The 19,660-nt window shown below is 41.1% G+C and overlaps 1 protein-coding gene across 2 annotated transcripts in view; it reads left to right on the top strand.

Moving 5' to 3' along the window:
* fam160a2 (family with sequence similarity 160 member A2) overlaps positions 1-11,123 on the top strand; it is a 37,594-nt gene extending 26,471 nt beyond the window's left edge. For both annotated transcript variants that reach the window (XM_034213333.1, XM_034213332.1), the window contains exons 11-12: positions 1,557-1,719; positions 6,397-11,123. In XM_034213333.1, coding sequence (XP_034069224.1) covers positions 1,557-1,719; positions 6,397-6,707 — 474 coding nt within the window. In that variant the 3' untranslated portion in view covers positions 6,708-11,123. The remainder of the gene's footprint in view (positions 1-1,556; positions 1,720-6,396) is intronic.
* Positions 11,124-19,660: the final 8,537 nt, after the last annotated feature.

Here is a 19,660-nt window from a genome sequence, read left to right as displayed (position 1 = left end):
AGGGTTAGAATTTAGGAGCTGATTTTTGGATTATCGAAACGCAACCCTAGTGTCTCCTCGGTTAGAGCTCCTCCAGAGAGCCTCGGCTGCTTCTCAGGTCGATTAAATGAAATCCTTGCTTCCCTCACTTGCGTCGTTTCCCTGTGTTTAGTCCCTCCCACCAGGGAAGCATGGAGAGACGCAAGGAAACCACGAGAAGCAGGGGAATGAGTTTTAAGAGCAATGGGACGTCCTTTCCTCCGGAGCGTCACGTGAAGTGACGTCCGTTTGTGATGACGCTGCACAGCTGTTCGTCTGACAGCAGCCAGCTCTGTCCCCGTTATTTCCACACACACCCCCGCCTCTGTTAGTACACATTTACTGACATAAACATTAGTATCATCTGTTGTAGATCCAAATACATGAAATAAAATAAGAAGTCATTCTCAAAAAAGATAAACGCCATTCTTAAAATGTATTTAAACGAACAATAGTTTGATTAATATTGATTGAGTGCACAATAGGAATACAATTATTCAGAGAACAAAAACAGATATGTTATCTATCAAAATCCAGTTAGATTAACATTCATTGGACTGCACACTTTGTTTGTTTGTGTGGATATGTAGCAAATTAATATTTTAAATAGTACTTAATGAATGACTGAATGGAAATGACAATAAATGAAAATGTAAAACGAAAAAAGCGATCATGAAAATGTTTCCAATAAATGAATAAAATGATTTTTGACCACTTTGTTGTTCAGATATATCTCATATTTGTAACTAAATGATACATGAATTGAAACAAAACACGGTATAAACTGAGGAGTGAGTCCCGTGAGGTTCATGTATTTTCTTCACTCCGCTGGGGTATTGCTCTCATGTCAAGAAGCATCAGATCAGTGCATGCACTGCCTCGTCCAATCAGTGAGCGATACACAGTAAGGGGGCGGGGTGAGTATCTGAGGATTTCATCGGAGGATGGTCTGGTGGTTCCTCGGTTATCGCTCCTCCATGATCGCTCCTCGATCCTCGATCCTCGGTCCTCCGGCAGAAATAAGAGCCATGGGACGGTACTCAAGATGGCGCAGGCAAATCAACTTCCGGTGAGACCGAGGACCGAGGAGCGAGGAAATGAAAATAGTCGACCTGAGAAGCAGCCTCGAAGTGCATTTAGAGAAATGAGATGTCCTTCAAAATGCCGGAGGACCGAGGAGTCGAGGAGGGGAAATTTGAGTATTGAGAAACCTCTTGTATGTCTTGGAAGAAATTACAGTTGTTGGTCTTTTGTTGGAAGCATTGTTGTCTTCCAGGCCACCTCACTTCTGTGCTCGCTCGTTTTCCAAAAGCTTCGGGCCCACAAGCATTAGCATAGAGTTTATTTTGCATAATCCATTTCCGTCCATAATACATGATTCTGTAAATGGATGACTAATGCTGTAAGAAAGAGCATTTCAGTTTGGCTTCAGTCAAAAGTCGGAAGTAACATTTCCGGACCAAGTAATCAGCAAACACAAGTCAGCTGCCTTTTGAAGATCATGTCAAACTTGTTTCTCCTCCTCTAACTCACCTCAGGTTCTCGGTTCTGTGAAGAACCGTATCGAGGCGTTTGCAGCCTCTCATGAGGACTTCCCTGCGATGCTGAGGAAAGCCCAGCAGTACCTGGTGGCTCGAGGCAAAGTGGACTGGACTGACTCGCCTGCAGCGGTCCCAACCCTGCGGCGCTCTGATTCATTAGGTGAGCACGGGAACAGGAGAAACTGCATTTACATATAACGTGTGCTTCTGGTGTCTAATTGGGAAGACTAGGACAGAATGACTTGCCACTCATTTAATAAAAAAATACTAAATCAAAAATATACGTGTTCATAAGGATAGACATGTATAACATTTTATTAAGCCCCGACTTCATTTTTCCCTTTTGTAATATGGATTTCATGTGGCAACAATGTCTTAAATAGGAAAAATACTGGGAAAGTAGTCCTAATTGTCTAAGGCAGGGGTGGGGAAACTCCGGCCTGTATACGGACCGCGAGACCATTTGATACAGCCCTTGAGGTAATTTATAAACACGCAATTTATTTATTTTAAAGAAATCTAGACCGCAAAAAAATTAAACAAGTGAGTGCTTGTTTTTTCTGGCCAAGGTCAGGGTCCTTGAACACAACACCAGCCTAACGTGTCATCACGTGGTATATGTCTCGTCTGACAGGGGTGTAGCCAAGCCCCCAGGAAGTGCGCCGGACTCAGATGAAAATATTCGTGCTGGCCAAACGGCGGTACTACACTTCCGTTTGGTTGCCAGGCCCGGAAACACTTTTTCCCATTGACTTACATTGGGAAAGAGTGGTCTGTAACTCGTTGGATAATTTTTTTTAAACTAAATAAACTACCCAGTATGAACGTTTGTATAGCCCTTATTAAAAACATTCGTTCCTCAAGTTGTAAAAATTTGCTAATAACGTTATTCTGAGAGTTATTTCCCTAACACGCATCTAACCCACGGGACCGCGCCGCCCGGCACGTTCATGTTACGTGTCCCGACCAATCAGAGCACACTGTGCTCACAGGGAGGGTGGGGCTGGAGCTATTGGAGCTACAACGAGCCGTTAAAGGCAGAGAGTGAAATTCAGTGAATACACGTAGTTTACAGAGATGCTGTATGAGGAACCAATGTGAGTTGCGTTTATCTTTACCCATGGATGCACAATAAGAACGGATCCATATCGTCTTACTGCCATCCCACGGAGCTGTAATAATGGATATATTGCACATGTTTGCTGTAATTCATTATCATACTACATGGGCTGTATGATTAAATCTTGTACCGTAAATGTTGTATTAAATAAAGTTAATATTACCGACATTATTAACGTCCCTGTAGCTTCGTATTGCACTAAGAAGCTTATTGCACTGTATATAAATATATATATATAGGCTACAGTGCAATAATTATTTCATGCTAAATGAAGCTCTGTTGGATATCACTAGATCCTGTTACAGCGTAATATAAGTACATAACGATTGATGTGTACATTAGCATCATTACTAGCTAGCCGCTAGCTGATATCTGCCGCCTCGTTAATATCAAATCCATGATAACAACAATCCATTACCATGCTGTCATGAACGCGCGGTGCTGTTACTTGTACGCAAATTGACGTGCTTGATGTGAACGAGCATTTTGGTTAAAGTTGCGCATGCTCTATGAGTGCACATACGGGTACTTCTCAGGCATGCTGGGTAATCTGGGACGTTTCACTCTCTCAAAAGTTGAGCCATTTTATCATCATGCGCTAATGAGCAACTCTCATAGAAATGAATGAGGCCCCGTCTCCCACGCTGTATCCAGTTCTTATTATACATCCATGGGTGTAGCATGGATGTATAATAAGAACTGGATAGCTACAGGGACGTTAATAATGTCGGTAATATTAACTTTATTTAATACAACATTTACGGTACAAGATTTAATCATACAGCCCATGTAGTATGATAATGAATTACAGCAAACATGTGCAATATATCCATTATTACAGCTCCGTGGGATGGCAGTAAGACGATATGGATCCGTTCTTATTGTGCATCCATGGGTAAAGATAAACGCAACTCACATTGGTTTCTCATACAGCATCTCTGTAAACTACGTGTATTCACTGAATTTCACTCTCTGCCTTTAACGGCTCGTTGTAGCTCCAATAGCTCTAGCCCCACCCTCCCTGGGAGCACAGTGTGCTCTGATTGGTCGGGACACGTAACATGAACGTGCCGGGCGGCGCGGACCCGTGGGCTAGATGCGCGTTCATAATGCAGAGGGAAATAACTCTCAGAATAACGTTATTAGCACATTTTTACAACTTGAGGAACGAATGTTTTTAATAAGGGCTATACAAGTGTTCATACTGGGTAGTTTATTTAGTTTAAAAAAAATTATCCAACGAGTTACAGACCACTCTTTCCCCATGTAAGTCAATGGGAAAAAGTGTTTCCGGGCCTGGCAACCAAACGGAAGTGTAGTACCGCCGTTTGGCCAGCACGAATATTTTCATCTGAGTCCGGCGCACTTCCTGGGGGCTTGGGGTGTAGTGCTGACGGAGAGCACCGGAACTTAAAAAATGTCAGTACCCATAAGGAGCCGTACACATACAGCAGTTTTTGCGTGGCTGTGTCTTTAGTTGAAAGCCCAGTGGCGATCTGTTCATCTGTCATACTGATCATACAGACAATAACTTTGTTGTTATTAGCATCTGGTTAGCTAGCTATGCTAACGAATATAAGAAGCTTTTTCTACAACCAGTGAGGTAAAGGCACATCTTATGGAAGCTCATTTCCGCCACTTACATTTTTTAAATCCCCATGAAAAGTCATAATTATGAGATAAAAAAGTCGAAATTATGAGATAGAAAGTCATAATTTAAGATACTTTATTATTTACAAGAACTGTTACGGGTCCCCGATGAGGACCACAGTAACAGTGATGATACCTGTATGGTGCAGGTGAGAAGTAATGAGGACACGTTGTGTTCAGTTTCCTTCCAGATTACTTCTCCTGAGGTTGTTTTATTACACAAAATCATATAAACATATTAATTATCCTATGCATTTCAGTTTCGACTTACATTCCTCAATAACCATTCACATACCTTCACTCTGTCTGTATGTTACTCTTTTATGTGATAAACACATGTCAAATTGAATTTCACATTCAATAAAATCTGTAAATACATTTGTTTTCAGTATTAACCTGTATATAATACTACTCTTCTTTTTACTTTCACTTAAAAGTAGTATTTCATGACCCCTCTAACCTGTCATGTTGACTATTTACCTTCTGCCATTAATGGCAGGTCACTAAAATGCACTACTGAAACATATTTAAGTGTAAAGCAGCTAATTCAGAACGCCGCTGCTCGAGTCCTCACTGACACTAAGAAAGTGGATCACATCACTCCTGTTCTGAAGTCTTTACACTGGCTTCCTGTGTGTCAAAGAATAGATTTAAAAAATACTGCTGCTGGTTTATAAAGCTTTGAATGGTTTAGGCCCAAAATACATTTCTGACCTCCTGCTAAATGATGAACCATCCAGATCTCTCAGGTCTTCAGGGACTGGTCAGCTTTCTGTCCCCAGAGTCAGAACTAAACATGGAGAAGCAGCGTTCAGTTATTATGCTCCAAATATCTGGAACAAACTCCGAGAAACCTGCAGGTCCGCTGCAACTCTGACTACTTTTAAATCCAGGCTGAAGACTTTTCTTTTTGTCGCTGCTTTTAATTGAACTATTCATATATTAGACTGCACTGTAACTTTTATCCATGTATTTTTTCTTTTAATGTTTATTTTATTATCTTTTCTTTTTAATGACTGATTTTAAATGCCATTTTCTTAATGTCTTTCATTTTTTGTAAAGCACTTTGAATTGCCTTGTGTTGAAAAGTGCTATATAAATAAACTTGCCTTGCCTTGTAACAAACAACCTTACTGTTTTACCAACAGTAACTAACTTATAACCCTGACAAAGTACTAAATTACTTGTTTTTTTATTACTTATACTTTATTACTTATTTCCACGTTTAAAGTAGTCCTCAATGTACTCACAATCCATTTCCGTGTCAAGATAAATAGGAGAACTCGAGCCAAAGAGCTGCTAGTTTGTCTGTTGTGACAAAGTATCTCATAATGACTTTTTATCTCATAATTATGACTTTTTATCTCATTATTATGACTTTTCATTCGGATTTAATTTTTTTCAAGTGGCGGAAATGAGCTTCCATAACATCTTTATATGATCATTATAGTTATTATAAAAAAATAAAATACTATATGACAGTAAAAAAAAGATGTTAATAAACAAGAATACAGTTTGAAAGGGGAGTGATTTGTAAAATATTCATAAAGAAAATCTGCTTGCAGTCCTGTTTCATATGGGTGTTGAGAGATGTATCCATAGATCTCCTAATGTTGCTCTCAAAGTGCACCAGATTGATGCTTTTAACTTCAACATTTAAAAAAAAAAAAATGTTGAAGTTACACATGCATGCATACGCGAGTTATGTTAAGATATCTGGATTAAGAGGTTGCTTTTTCTTTGCACAGCATGAAAGAAAGGCCAAATGAATGGGCTGTGATTTTAGTTTTTTTAAGCAGAGGTCGAGTTCAATATTTTGTACGGCCCTCGGAGGATGTTGTAAAAATGGAAATGGCCCTTGAGAGGAAAAAGGTTCCAAGGGTCTAAGGGATAGAGTAGTTTTACAAAATAATCTAAACTCAAGTTCCACTTAATAGTTTTTGTTCAGGGCTTTCAGTCTTTTGAAAGCACAGGAAACGTAGTAGGCGACCTTGAGTTCAGTAAATGTAATGTCACTTATCCTTGTTAGCACTGCACTGACTTAAACGTACTGTTTTCTTGTCCCAGTGAAGAGTCGTAAACCATCTTTGGGAGACCTGATCCTTCGCCACACCAACAGCCCGACCCGGGCTCGGCACGCCGCCCAGCTGGCCCTCGCTCACGTACGGGACGGCAGCCAATCACTGCACAGCGCTCTGTTCAGAGGAGGTGGAGGCGGAGGGGCGTCTGGCCTGGAGAAGCAAGCTGAGGCTCTGCGAGTGAAGAACGCCGTCTACTGTGCCGTCATCTTCTGTGAGTTCCTCAAAGAGCTGGCTGCCCTGGCTCAAGAGCACGCAGTCACTCTGCCTTTCCCCCAGGGCCAAGAGACGGAGGAATAGAAGGTGAAACCTTTCAGATTTAGCTCTTACCCTCTTTTTCTTCTGGAGTAGGCTGTAAAAGAGTTAGATATGACTCCCCTTTCCAGAGGACGGACTGGAGCACTGAGACTTTTCTGTCACTGAAGTGGGTCGTCTGCAATGACTAAAGGCAGGATAAAAGAACTGCGTTTTTGTACCAAAATGGTTATAGGATACCTATATGACTGGAAGAATTTCCCTCATCTGTAAACTTATGATATTGTGCATATCATGTATTATATTTTACATTCTATAAATAGAAAAAATCTCAGTAATTGCTTGAGATTTGAAGCTTGTACATACACATACCATGTCATGGTATAATGTGACGCAGTAAAGCCACAGATAAAAGAAATAGAAGAACATATTGGAGCTAGTCTCTTTATGTTTTAGGTTGAAAGGGTGCTTTCAGGCGGCACAGAGGAGAAGAAAGTTTTGTCCTCAACAAAATCATAAAAAACCAACACCAAAAAAAAGTTTGACAGGAAAACATTGAAAGTGTAGATCCATCAATCCATTACAAAGTGATGGAATCAGCTTTGGCCATCTCTGTACGACACAGCTTGGCTCATGTCCTCTGTCAAGGACCGGCATATAGAGAAAGCTCACAGAGAAACGGTAAATCTTCCTAACAGCATCTCAATGTCCATTATCTGCACTGCTGCAAAGACTGGTCATCAATGAACGAGATGAAAACTGGAGCACACAGGTGAGGGAGAGTGCTGCTTTCTCTCCCATGAAGCAGTGCGGCCAACACAAATGTACTGGAAATCTTTGGGTAGTGAAAACCATTTTTTAATAATATGTTTTAAACGTTTGTCTTTTGCATTTGCACCATTTTATAGACATATCAACAATGTTTGGGGGTGTGTGTGTGTGTGTGTGTGTGTGTGTGTGTGTGTGTGTGTGTGTGTGTGTGTGTGTGTGTGTGTGTGTGTGTGTGTGTGTGTGTGTGTGTGTGTGTGTGTGTGTGTGTGTGTGGTGTGTGTGGGTGTGGGTGGGGTGTGGGTGTGTGTGTGTGGGTGTGTGTGGGTTTATTTGACATTTTTTGAATGACTCCTTTCCAAAAGGTGACGCCAACCCTTCAGGCCATCAATAAGCCATTCACCTGTTGCCATAAAGGAGGCTGTATGAATGAAAGGCAGCGCTGCTTTAAAATTCATACCTGTAGTGCGTCATTTCGTCTTTTTAAAAGACCTGCCAGAGAAAAAGCAAGAATGGAAAATACTTTTCTAGGGAGCACTATATATAATTGACTTTGAACTGACATTTGTCCCTCATGAGGCATTCACTGACATTTCTTAGCACATTACATTTCATGAAGCTTATACCAAGTTTTCCGTTCTTAATTTCAAAATATATTTCTCTTTTGGATGACACAGGCCAAAATGAAACCTAACATGCTGCTATTTTTTTAACACTAACATCCATTTCCTTCTTCCCATAGCTACCGTCTTTTCATTTTATTGTTAGGTACCAAGTATAAATGTGCATGTGAGGATGTGCCAGTGTTGTGATCGGCATTTAATTTATTTGATTAAGAAGTTGAATGAAGTTGCAGTCAAACAGTGTTGGAAGCATTTGATGAAATGTTCCCTTTTTAATTCTCTCAACATTCAGCGATCTTTGGAAGTTTTTTCTTTTTATGAGATTCTAATGCTTTATTTTACAGGTCTGTTGTTTCATTAATACCATTTTCTGTAACAACTCAACAACCTATGGGGAAATGATAAGGAAATGAAGAACCTGTAAAAGAAAGCATTACTTGTGCGACTGCTTAATTTGATCCCTTTTGTGATTTAAATTAGTTTAATGCACATACTCGCCATTCTCTCGACTTTCAGCCGTATAGAAGCTTCTGGAAGTGTCTGCCATCCTGCAGAATCTTTGAAATTGAGCACCACATTATTTTTTCCCCTGAACAAGTTGAGGCCCTGTCAGCTTTTCAAAGCCATACCCATGTTTGTAAATGGAGTCCTTTATGATGCTGTAACTCACTTTTCTATGGAATTTCTAGACACATTTCGTAACACCCTCCAGTTTTAATACCATTAGTTAAGAGTTTCTGCATGCAAGTTAAGGCAAGATTCATAAATAAATAAAGTGAAAAATAAGTTTTCTTTGGTTTGTGCGATAGTGCTGAGCTGAAATGTGCTTCCCTAGGTTTTAGTGGTAAGTGCTTCATCCCAGATCAGCGTTTCACACTGAATGTTTACATTTTGTTAATTAAATTGATAGAGAAATAACATCTGTACTTTATCCACTGCCATTCATCATTCCATCTATTACCCAGTCGGGTTAATGTTTCCCTTGCACAGATTAAACAATAAATAGGCCAGAGGGTCTAAAGTTCCCTCACCGGGTTCCTCTACGTTTACACTCAAGATTGTGTTTTTGACTAAACTATTTTTACAAAATCTTCTGTTAAATGTGTGTCAAATGTTCTCAAAACTTGAACTTACTTGGTCAGTTGGTCAGTGTCACATTGTTACTAATGTGTTTCAGTGAGTTTTCTGTTTTCATGGACACCAAAGACGATCTCTCTGACAACATTGAAAGTCCCACTGTCTCTGTGAAGAGACAACTCAATACAATTAAAGTAACAGTTAAATACAAGGGAAATATTATTAGACAGCAACATTGATAACATTGTATTTATCAAGTGTGGTGGAGCGAAAAAGATAGAATTGATGGCCAAACCTGTGAAAATAAGACCAAAGCTAACTATAGTTGTCCCTGAAAAGAGATATCTACCAGCTGAAGCTCTTTGGACAGGGCCAGTGTGTTTATGATACTTTGACGTCATTAAGAAATAGGAAGCTGCGAACTATGATGCAAAACTGAAATAGTTGGCATTAGTCCCATTTGACTGATTTGATTTCAATCATGTACTCATGTCTACACTCCTTGCAGTCATTGTTCACTGTCATTTCAATATTTACTTGTCTATCAATTAAGATCACAAAGACATGAAGTGTGCTTTTTGGCCAGCCAGGAATATTTCCCCAGGCTGACAGAAGACAGACTTAAAACAGGCAGTTTGGTGAACAGGATGGAGGCTGTGTGGTTAATGTGATGGATTACCTCACTTCATGGAAGTTGTTTTTTACACTCCACATGAACGGCAGCAAATAGCTTCCTCTGCTGGAAGGGAAGTGAGACCTCCAGCTGTGTTGGCACCAGTAGGGGACTGCGGGCACAAATGCAGGTAGTGATGACAATTCTGGAAAGGGATTTCGTTTTTTGAATATGCAGTAATTACGACAGCTGGATGCTGAAGCAAACGCAGAAATGTCTTTAAACGCAGTTCCTTTAATGGCCACCACAAACTGTCACCAAATACATTTTACTGTAACGAGGTGACGAGAAAACCAAATTGATTAACTCTTTAAAAAGTAGATAAATTGTGCTAAGTTTGTGATGTGCTGTGGTGGTAGCCGCTCTACTCAGACGGTTTGGTCGATGTCATTTTTCCTGACTCAATTTAGCAACGAAGATGGAGGTGAGAGGTAAACCTAAAGCTGAGCTGCAGAAAATGTTGTCATGTCACAGATTGTGTTATTTGTTTCCTGCTGTCTTTGTTCCAGACAGATGTTCCAGAACAATACAATGTACGTGTCAGATCTAAAAATAGAATCAGATACTTCACATTCAGTTGTTTAGTTAAATTCAGTGCATGTTTTTTATTTTAGGGGTGAAATCATCATGTTCACAGCAAACCAAAATTGTCAATGAATTTAATTTGAATCTGAACTGTGCACTGTTGTTCCTTTGCGCTAACAAGGTTTCCACTTTACAGCACATTTCAGTTTCCAATGCACACAGTTATTCTATTGCTGTCAGTGTTTTTGACTGTATGACTAAAGACATTGAAAATGTATTGGGTATATCCAAAGGGACTCGCCTGCTGCTTCGGATTTGTGTTCACGGCTGAATTAGCAACACATCATGTATACATGTTTTCAAATTGATTTGTGTTAATGTGTTGACTTGCTAATCACAAGATGTACAGCATCTTCTCAAATGTATTTTTCTTTTAAAAGCTTAAACTTTTCACGCCTGTTAGATTTCTCCCCTGTGATCTATGCAAACATGCTCTAGTGCCCCCCCCCCCCCCCCCCCCCCCCCCCTGTGAGGCTGAACGATGATGTGGACTGATCAAAATGTGTAAATACTGTAAAAAGAGGAATGGTCAAAATGCAGAGGTATGTGAAATATCCAACATGACAGAATGGAAATCATGCTAAAACTAATGTACTGATGAATGTTGTCAGAAATATTTTTCTATATTTTGAAATCATTAGAAAAAACAACAAAAATACAAAGTGGGGAAAAGCTGTCATACGAAACACTACAAAGGGAATGTTTTTATTAATTTATAAATTCTTTGCCTAGCAATATTGCGTTTGTCCTGGTGTCGTTTCTTTATCGTCTTCTAACTGTATGTCCATGTAACATCAAATCTCCAGTATGTTTAAACAGTGGTTCCTGACTTTCTTTTGGCTTGTGCAATAAGTAACGTCTGCTTCTCAACATAGATTAAGCATGTCGGAAGTGTGGACAGAAGTTCAACCAATTCAAGAGGAATTTTCTGTTTAATTGTAACAATTTCTTAGAGCACCTAACCAGTATAGATCTATTAGAAATATATATAATTTGGAGTTATAGAAGTATCTGATTATGTTGTCAACCACTGTAATAAAAGACTTGATAAAGACTTAACTTACACAAAAAAAGTTAACATGCTCACATACTCATTAAGTTTGATCCAGGGAGCTGGAGCGTATTCCAGCCTGTATTGAGCAGGTTTACTTGCACACTAGTTTACAAATCCTTGATGTATTAACCCTGAGCCGTATCACCTGGTTTTGAGCAACAGGTTAACTCTGATAGAATCAAAGAAACTCATCTTTGAAACTGTGGGAGAAACTTCTGAAGCAATTGGAAACAGGACTCAGAGAGGCATGGGGAGAGCTGGAGCTTTGATGGCAAACACTGGTGGTTTATTTGGAGTTACGGCCGGAGAATTGACAAGACATGTGGTGTGTCACGAGTCGACAGCGGTTGCCAAACCAATTCGTAAGAACTCTTCTGCAGCTCGAGGTTTTAACTAGTTCGGAGTGTAATAATCAACATTCTTTATCAGTGAGACAAAACAATTATGGACCCTGAATCTAACTAGAGCTCTCGTCCATAGGAAAGAATGTGCACCAGGGAACCTACGTCCCTGAACAGTAAACTACCTCATGGCCGCTTGTGCTCTGTCATAGACTGGCAACAACAATGCGCCCAAGCTGCTCCTAGAGATATGGCAGCAATACCCAAGGCCCTAGAACTATGCCATGGGAAAAGAGACGGTAAAGAGAGAACACGATGAACTGGGTCGAAGGTTGAATACCTAAGCAAATTATTCCCTAACAAAAACCATAACCAGGTTTCAAATCTGTGGCTGCCATGTGTGTAGGACGAATCTTCACAATGCTCAAAAGAGCTATACATACATATTTTAATAAGCAATGTAATGGTATCTTCATGTGGTAATGTTTTTATAATTCTTTTCAATCTTGTTCTCATCTTCCATAACTGATGAAGAAATGGATAAGGAAACAGCAGTGATAAACGCAGCAGTGTCCATGCAACCAACACTAGAGTGTGTTCAGGGAACTGGAGTCAGTGCAGAAAGGACAGCTGCTGGATTTCCTGTGAAACACAAACCTGCACTGTTCATCACACAATTGTAAACCTGCATGATGCTCAGAGCTTCAATTATCACACGAGCAATCCATGACAAATATATTTGATAGTGATTTACTATTTTAGGGCATTTTTAAGAAAAGCTAAATATTCCATATTCCAGCTTCTCCAATACGAGTGTTAGCCACTTTTTGTGTTTTGTGTATGGGTTTTATACAACCATGAATTTCGGCATATTTCATTATTGTCTGGTGACCAAACGATTAATCAAGATAACTATTATTAAGGTCAAAAAAGGAAATTAATCTGCAACAATTCTGATACAAGTTAGTTAGAATACATTTTTCAAACAAAAGTTAATCGGTTTCATTTTATGAAATGTTTATATTATAAATATATATAAAAATCTTTGGGTTTTTGAGATAAAAGGAGACATCACCATACAGTCTATGAACTTATGATCTTCGACCATTTTTACTATTCTCTGACATTTTATGGACGATACATTAAATGGGGAAATAATCCGTAAACAAACTAATAAGGTCAATAATTGTTAGTTTCAGCCCAATTTACATTTGACAACCAAACCTAGAAATAATTGTCCCATGCACATGTCCAAGTGAACTCCTTATAAACCAGAACAAGAGCACTTCATGTCTACACAAAGCTCATAGGTGTATTTCATAACGTAACGAAGTGTCGCTTCCTCAGGTGGTTTGTGTCATCAATACATTTGCTCCCCACTCTTGACTCTTAATCACACAAAGTGGTATTTCTCTCAAACACAGCAGCAGGATTCCAAGTAAACTATGAAGTCTACAGATTGAAGACCAAGGCAGATATCCATTGTGGATGCACCTTCTGAGTTTGCATGCAGAGGAAACTGGAGTCAGCTTGGCGGTCTCCTAGCAACAGCTAACAAGAGGGGAAACAGCGCAGTGGAAGGGACGGAGGTTGATGGTTAAAGTGAGCGAGAATGAAGATGTGCTGAAGAGCAGAGCATGGGGTCGTAGCAGCGCTGCTACCTGACGACAGGTAAGACACTGCAATGGAATGGTGTTCTTTTTTTCTACCAAATCATCATTCAATTGTTTTCTTATAAAGTATTATTTGATTGAGAACTCTTAAAGTTCATTTGTATTTCAAAAAACAAAAGCATGACGTGTTAGGCTAAAATGTTACAATATATTTTGAGTACTTCGAAAGATTAGTCTTGTGTTTTGAGAAACATGTGTTATGGTTACACTGGTTTGCTCATTGGTTATTTTCCAAATGTGACCCAGTTATCCCAGTCACAAGATGAGAAACTGGACCCTCCTCATCTATTATGTAGTTTGGTAATTTGAGTGGAAACCTGCTCTGTGACACAAATAGAGGGGACTGGCATAGTGCCTCAGACACACACACGTATCAAAACTACAAGCAGCTCATATGAAGAATAGGAATTGCTTAATTAGTAATGGGTTGAGTAACTTATACCGCACAGAAGACTTACTGTGGGCTACTTGAAATATTCATACCCCTGATACAAATGCCACACTAATTCATTCATATCAAATACGCTCCCTCAACTATCAATGGCCTTAACAGCACTATGTTAACCCTAGTGATGGGTATCCATGCTAACAACGCTTTAACCAGAAAACTCTTTTTTTTAAGTCTATTTCCCCCAATACTAAACTAAATCAACAAATAGACAACACGCTAAACCGGACATAAATCACAAAAAAATATACTGAATCGCGACTTTACCCACACTGTGACTTAAAGCAATCCACGGCCGTACATTCAAGCCATCGTATCCAAACTCAGCGTTGACACTATCTATATAGTGATGTCACTGAAAAGGGAACATTTAAACATAAATTAGCTTCACTAGAAGTGCTTTTATGTCAATCCAAGTGCAAAGCATGAAGCCAACTGTAATTGCACAATTATATTAAAGTAAAATGAATACTTCGCCACCAAAATAACCATTTATGCATCAATAACTCGTACCATTGACATTTCCTATCAAATGTCACTAAATCCAGATGTTTATGACCGGACCCCATTTTAGGCTTTATATGTGGAAAAACTTCTTGGCGATATTTTTATAAATATCATTTTACCTTTTATATTCTGACTGTCAGTTGTAACCTTTCCTATACCTAAAACAATAGTCTGGGGCCATAAACTTCCCAATGCAGCCCCAGTCAAAATGACACTTTGTGTTTATTATATGATGGCTCCCTAGGATTCAAGACTCATGGCAATACATCACTCGGAGGACAGACATCTTTCACCGCCATTTCTCTGCATCACTTTGTTCGTTTCATGAATAAAATATCAAAGCGGGGTCTGTTTTCAGAACTGGGGAGTTGAGAAGTATTGTTGTGTTGACACTTGGGCTGTCTCTTTACCGCCCACTCTCGCCCTAACTCTGGATGCTTCTGGCAGTCTGCCTCCATTTGAAATGCTAATAGATATCTCGGTGTAAAACTGTCTTCTTTCTCTGTGCTAGTTCTCTCTGCCCACAGACTCCTCTCTCTTATGGCCTTCCTTCATAGATGTATCATCTTTCCACAAGCAAGGGCTCACTTGGCAGCATGGAAATGGCTCTAATAAAAGATCTATCTGGTGCATATACTTTAGAAAGTGGTGGCTCATTCACCTCTGCCAGACTAAATTACAGTGTGTCAGATTCAGTAAACTACATTATTTAATTTAGTGTCTGTCATATACTGTATTCATTCCTATAAATCAAATCAAATCAAGTTTTATTTATATAGCACATTTATAAACGATTTTTGTCGAGCCAAAGTGCTGTACATATAATAAAAATAGCCTACAGTAGAGACACTTTACAGCAAATACAACAGCACAGATTGTTCAGAATATCAGTATGAGAAAAACGACACCCTCTATCCTTAGACCCTCACATCGTACAAGGAAAAACTTCCAGAGAAAACCCACAGTTTAAGGGGAAAAAATGGGAGAAACCTCAGGGAGAGCAACAGAGGAGGCATCCCTCTCCCAGGACGGACAGACGTGCAATAGATGCCGTGTGTAAATCGAAGAGATAATACATTTTACAGCATATAGACCGAATGTTAGGAAATGCATGTGTCTGTAATAAGAAGATGAATCCACGAGGATGTCAGCTACAATCCTGTGGAAGCCATCAGGGAAGCAGCATGACGAGACCCAAGGCAGGACCGCAGAGACAGGTTCAGCCACGACCCGAAACGTCCACGACTTAATCCAGAACTCAGGATAGAGGATCCAAGACACAGGACTACAGCAAGAGGATCAGCCTCGACTCCGGATCCCGGCGTAGATATAGATACAAAACAAGAAAAAAGATTTGGCTGGGTTAATCGGAACAAGAGAATACACAGACACAGACAGAGAGGGAAAAGGTCATTGGATAAAAGTTATTCTTGATAACCCTCTAGAAAGATCTCATGAACTTCCCCACTCAATCTATCAAGACCCGAGCAGTTCTATTAGATATAGGATAAGAAACAGAGATAGGGAGCACAACAACAAGTTATATAGTAAATCAAGTCCCATAATAATTTTAATTTCTGGCGATATGTTTCATATGAGGATGTCACTCACTACCACAATGGTTAGCACATGTTCCCCACTGAAAATACTGCATACTTGACAACAACAATAGTTAAACTAATAGCATCAAAAAGTATCTCTGAAAGAGTTGGGCTATTGCAACATCTAACCGTACTCAAGGAGAACATCTCATATATTATTGATATGACAGAATTGTATATATGGCTTACATGTTAAGCCATTCTTAAGACCTGCCTGCATAGCATATCATTTTGGATTGGAAGGATTCAGTCAACACATTTAATGTTTCTACATACTATGGGTCATTAAGCATTTCTAAAGTTCATGAGTTTGTTATTTACGTGTGCATTTATTGCCCCTTTTCCTTTATGTCTCTCTGTAGGAAACTCAAATAAAAAATTCTAAGAACGAATTAGATCCATCCATTCGTAATGATGTTTGTGGGAACTCCCTTCAGTAGCAATTCCGCCTCACCTATCCCAGCCCACAGCCCCGGTCCAGATCCTCAGTCAGAGGTTTCTTGCCCTGCTCTGCTGCCTCGGTCCCCTCCATGTTGGGCGTCACAGGCACGGGGCGACCTTGCGCAGGCAGAGGCAGAGCTGCTTCGCCTCCATGAGAAGCATTCAGTTGAAACTGAATCTGTGAAGCGGGGTGTAGAGCGGTCCATTCTGGGGGCACGCAGGGAAGAGCGGCGCCTGCTTGAGAGGGTGGAGCAGGACCATCGGGACACTCAGCAAGGTCTGGAGCAGGTCCAGAGGGAGAACATGGCATCAGCCCGGGTCAGCCAGTCCCTGTTGGACCAAAGGCTTCGTATGGTGGCTCAACTTAAGCAGCGGATTCAGGTTGTGAGTCAACAGTCAGGTCTGGAGGACAGTGAGCCAAACCAGCTGCTAAAGGACATTGCAGAGTTTCTACAACCCTGGGAAGTTTCAGTTTCCCTAAAAAAAGTTAACTTCAAACCCAGCTCTCAACCCAATGCTGTCACCTTTGGAGATATCCGTGTTCAAGAACAAAGCCTGTGCCTGCATGTCGGAGGTTGTGGTCCCCAGGGGCATATGTGTGCCCTTCATTCACAGGAGATGCAGTGTGACAACAAAGACCATCAAGGTGCGGGAGGAGAGAATATCACCCTAGGACAGGGGTGGACCTCACCAACAGGAAGAGTTGTCAGAAAAATCAGTCTTTCTACTCGGAGTGATCTTGAATCAGAGGAGGAACAGAACCTTTCCACAACAAAGATAGGCCACTGGCTTCCGAAGTGTGAGCAGCCTGACTGGGAGTCATCCCAGGATGAAGAGATGGAGCCAGCCTCCTGTCAGCCACAAGGTGAAGACATATTCCTGGCTGTCCCTACGTTACTTAAAAACATGGATACAGAAAGCAAGGACCAGGTGTACAAGATGAACAGTAATGGAAAGCACCATTCTCCTAGGAATCCAAGGAAGTCAATAACTGGGGTCTCTGGTAGAAAGCCATCTCCCTCACCAGAACGACGACGGGAGCATGCTAAACTGAATCACGGTTTGAGTTTAGACAGCCAGGGAGGAGATTCTCATAGTAGACATTTGAGGTATGGCAACAGTGCCCTTACATCTTCCAGGCTGACTCCAAGAGAGTCTCAGGCTAGCCAGAGCTGCCTGGATCTCACCTCAAGGGGACAACCTCACTCTCGCCTCAGCCAGTCCTCTGATGAACACTCTCTAGGGACCCATGGTGACTCTGGCCGAGCCCCATCCCCAACAGACAGCCTTGACTCCAGCTACACTTTCATAGTTAGTCCACTTAATGACTACAGCAAGAACAGAGGCTCTTTGAATTACAATTCCCGTCTTTCAAAGTCTTCAGTTGACCTGACACACAAGACCCGTCCGATGATCAGCGGTGGGACGAACGAGCACGAAGGATTGTGGAGCGTTAAATGTAGCAACTTCAACTCCATGTCAAGCTCAACCTCCCATCCTCTCAATAGGGGACCTAATGTCTCTGACATGGGGCAAACCTTCTCATACCCTTCTTATAGAAGTCATAACATTCTGCACCAGCCACAGAAAAAATTCAAAGTTACTGGCTCCAAACAACCACTGGTGTCTAGGTCTTTATCCATGTCGGTCATAGATGGTTCCTCTCAAGAGCAAATGAGAGGCAGAGGAGAGCCAGCCCTCATGGAGATGGAGGAGGAGGGTGACTCCTCATTGGCAGTGTTAAACCCCAGAGGAATTGATCTGATCAGGCAGTTTGGAAAGCAAGGTTCAGGTCGGTCTGACCTTACACTGCCGAGTGGTATCCATGCCACGCAACAGGGCCAACTCTTTATAGTTGACTGTGGAAATGCACGCATTCAGGTATGCATATATTCAAACATTTACAATTTAGACAGAGTATGTGTATTTTATTAAATGAAGCTGCCACCAATGTTAAAACTTTTTTTTACTTTGAAACAGGTGACTGACCCTCGGGGAAATGTCCTCCAGCAAGTAACCTCCCCAACTTCTGATGGCTCTGCTAGACGATGCCGTAACTACTTTGACATTGCTGTCAATGCTAAGGGTTTAATTGCACTAAGTTGTGCAGCAGAGCGAGCCCTGCTTGTGTTCAGCCGGCATGGTCGTCTGCTACAGACCTTTGGAGGGTCAGGGTCAGGCTCCGCAAGAGATGAACTGGAGGCTCCCAGGGGAGTGACGGTAACCAGGCAGGATGAGTTCTTGATCGCCGATATCCGGAGAGGTTCCCTCATTGCCCTGAAGCTTGACCCTAAGACAGGCTCCCGACTAGAGCGCACAGTTGTGACTGGATTCCACCGGCCTTACTTAGTGGCTGCATGCTCGAGCTCAGGCATGGTAGCTGTGTCCGAGAGGGGCAATGAAACAGGTCATGTGCCGTGTATCAAAGTGCTGGAGCCAGGCTGGAACACAGTTAGAGTTCTGGGTGTATGTGCTGGGATGGGACCGGTCCTGGTATGTCCCTGGGGCATTTCTATAGATACAGATGGTAATGTACTGGTAGCGGACTGGGGGGAGCAGCATAGAGTCCTGTTATATCCAGCACAGGGAGTGGGGTGGCCAATAGTAACCCAGGGCTTGAGTAGTCCACGTGGACTGACCCTGCTACCTGAGGGCCATCTAGCTGTATCCGACAGCATGCACCATTGCATAAAGATATACCAGTACAAAGGAACTCACAAATGTATTTATTAGTATTTCATTAGAGCCTGAATAGTGTTTGTGTTAGAGATGTCCCGATCACCTTTTTTTGCTCCTGATCCGATTCCGATCATTTGATTTTGACAATCCGCCGATACCGATTTTTCCCTATCCGATTTTTATGCAATGCATTAAAAGAAAAAAAGGTAACAGATAACGGCTGGTCATCCAACGCGATGAATTTAGCTATCTTGGCTGTTATTTTTTTGGCCTTTTCACTGTTCTGGGGCAGTTTCTCTTTCCTTTTAAAAGTCTCTGAAAGTGTTGGTTGTTTCAGTGCCGTTACCTGAGTGACCGCTGTGTACTCGTCGTGTTGTTGTTTGTGTTTGTTTCTCAGGTGGCGTATTAGATTGGTCGTGTTGAACGTAGCTCTGTTCTTTCCACCACGCAGAACCTCCGCCTTGCAAACATTGCATCTGGTTGTTACACTGCCTTCGCTTTCAATTTTATAATACTTCCAAACTCCTG

The sequence above is a fragment of the Gymnodraco acuticeps genome, unplaced genomic scaffold (assembly GCF_902827175.1).
Source record: "Gymnodraco acuticeps unplaced genomic scaffold, fGymAcu1.1, whole genome shotgun sequence".
In the NCBI taxonomy this organism is placed as follows: Eukaryota; Metazoa; Chordata; class Actinopteri; order Perciformes; family Bathydraconidae; genus Gymnodraco; species Gymnodraco acuticeps.
Note: the sequence above shows the minus strand (reverse complement) of the source record. Positions and strands in the feature narration are given on the sequence as shown.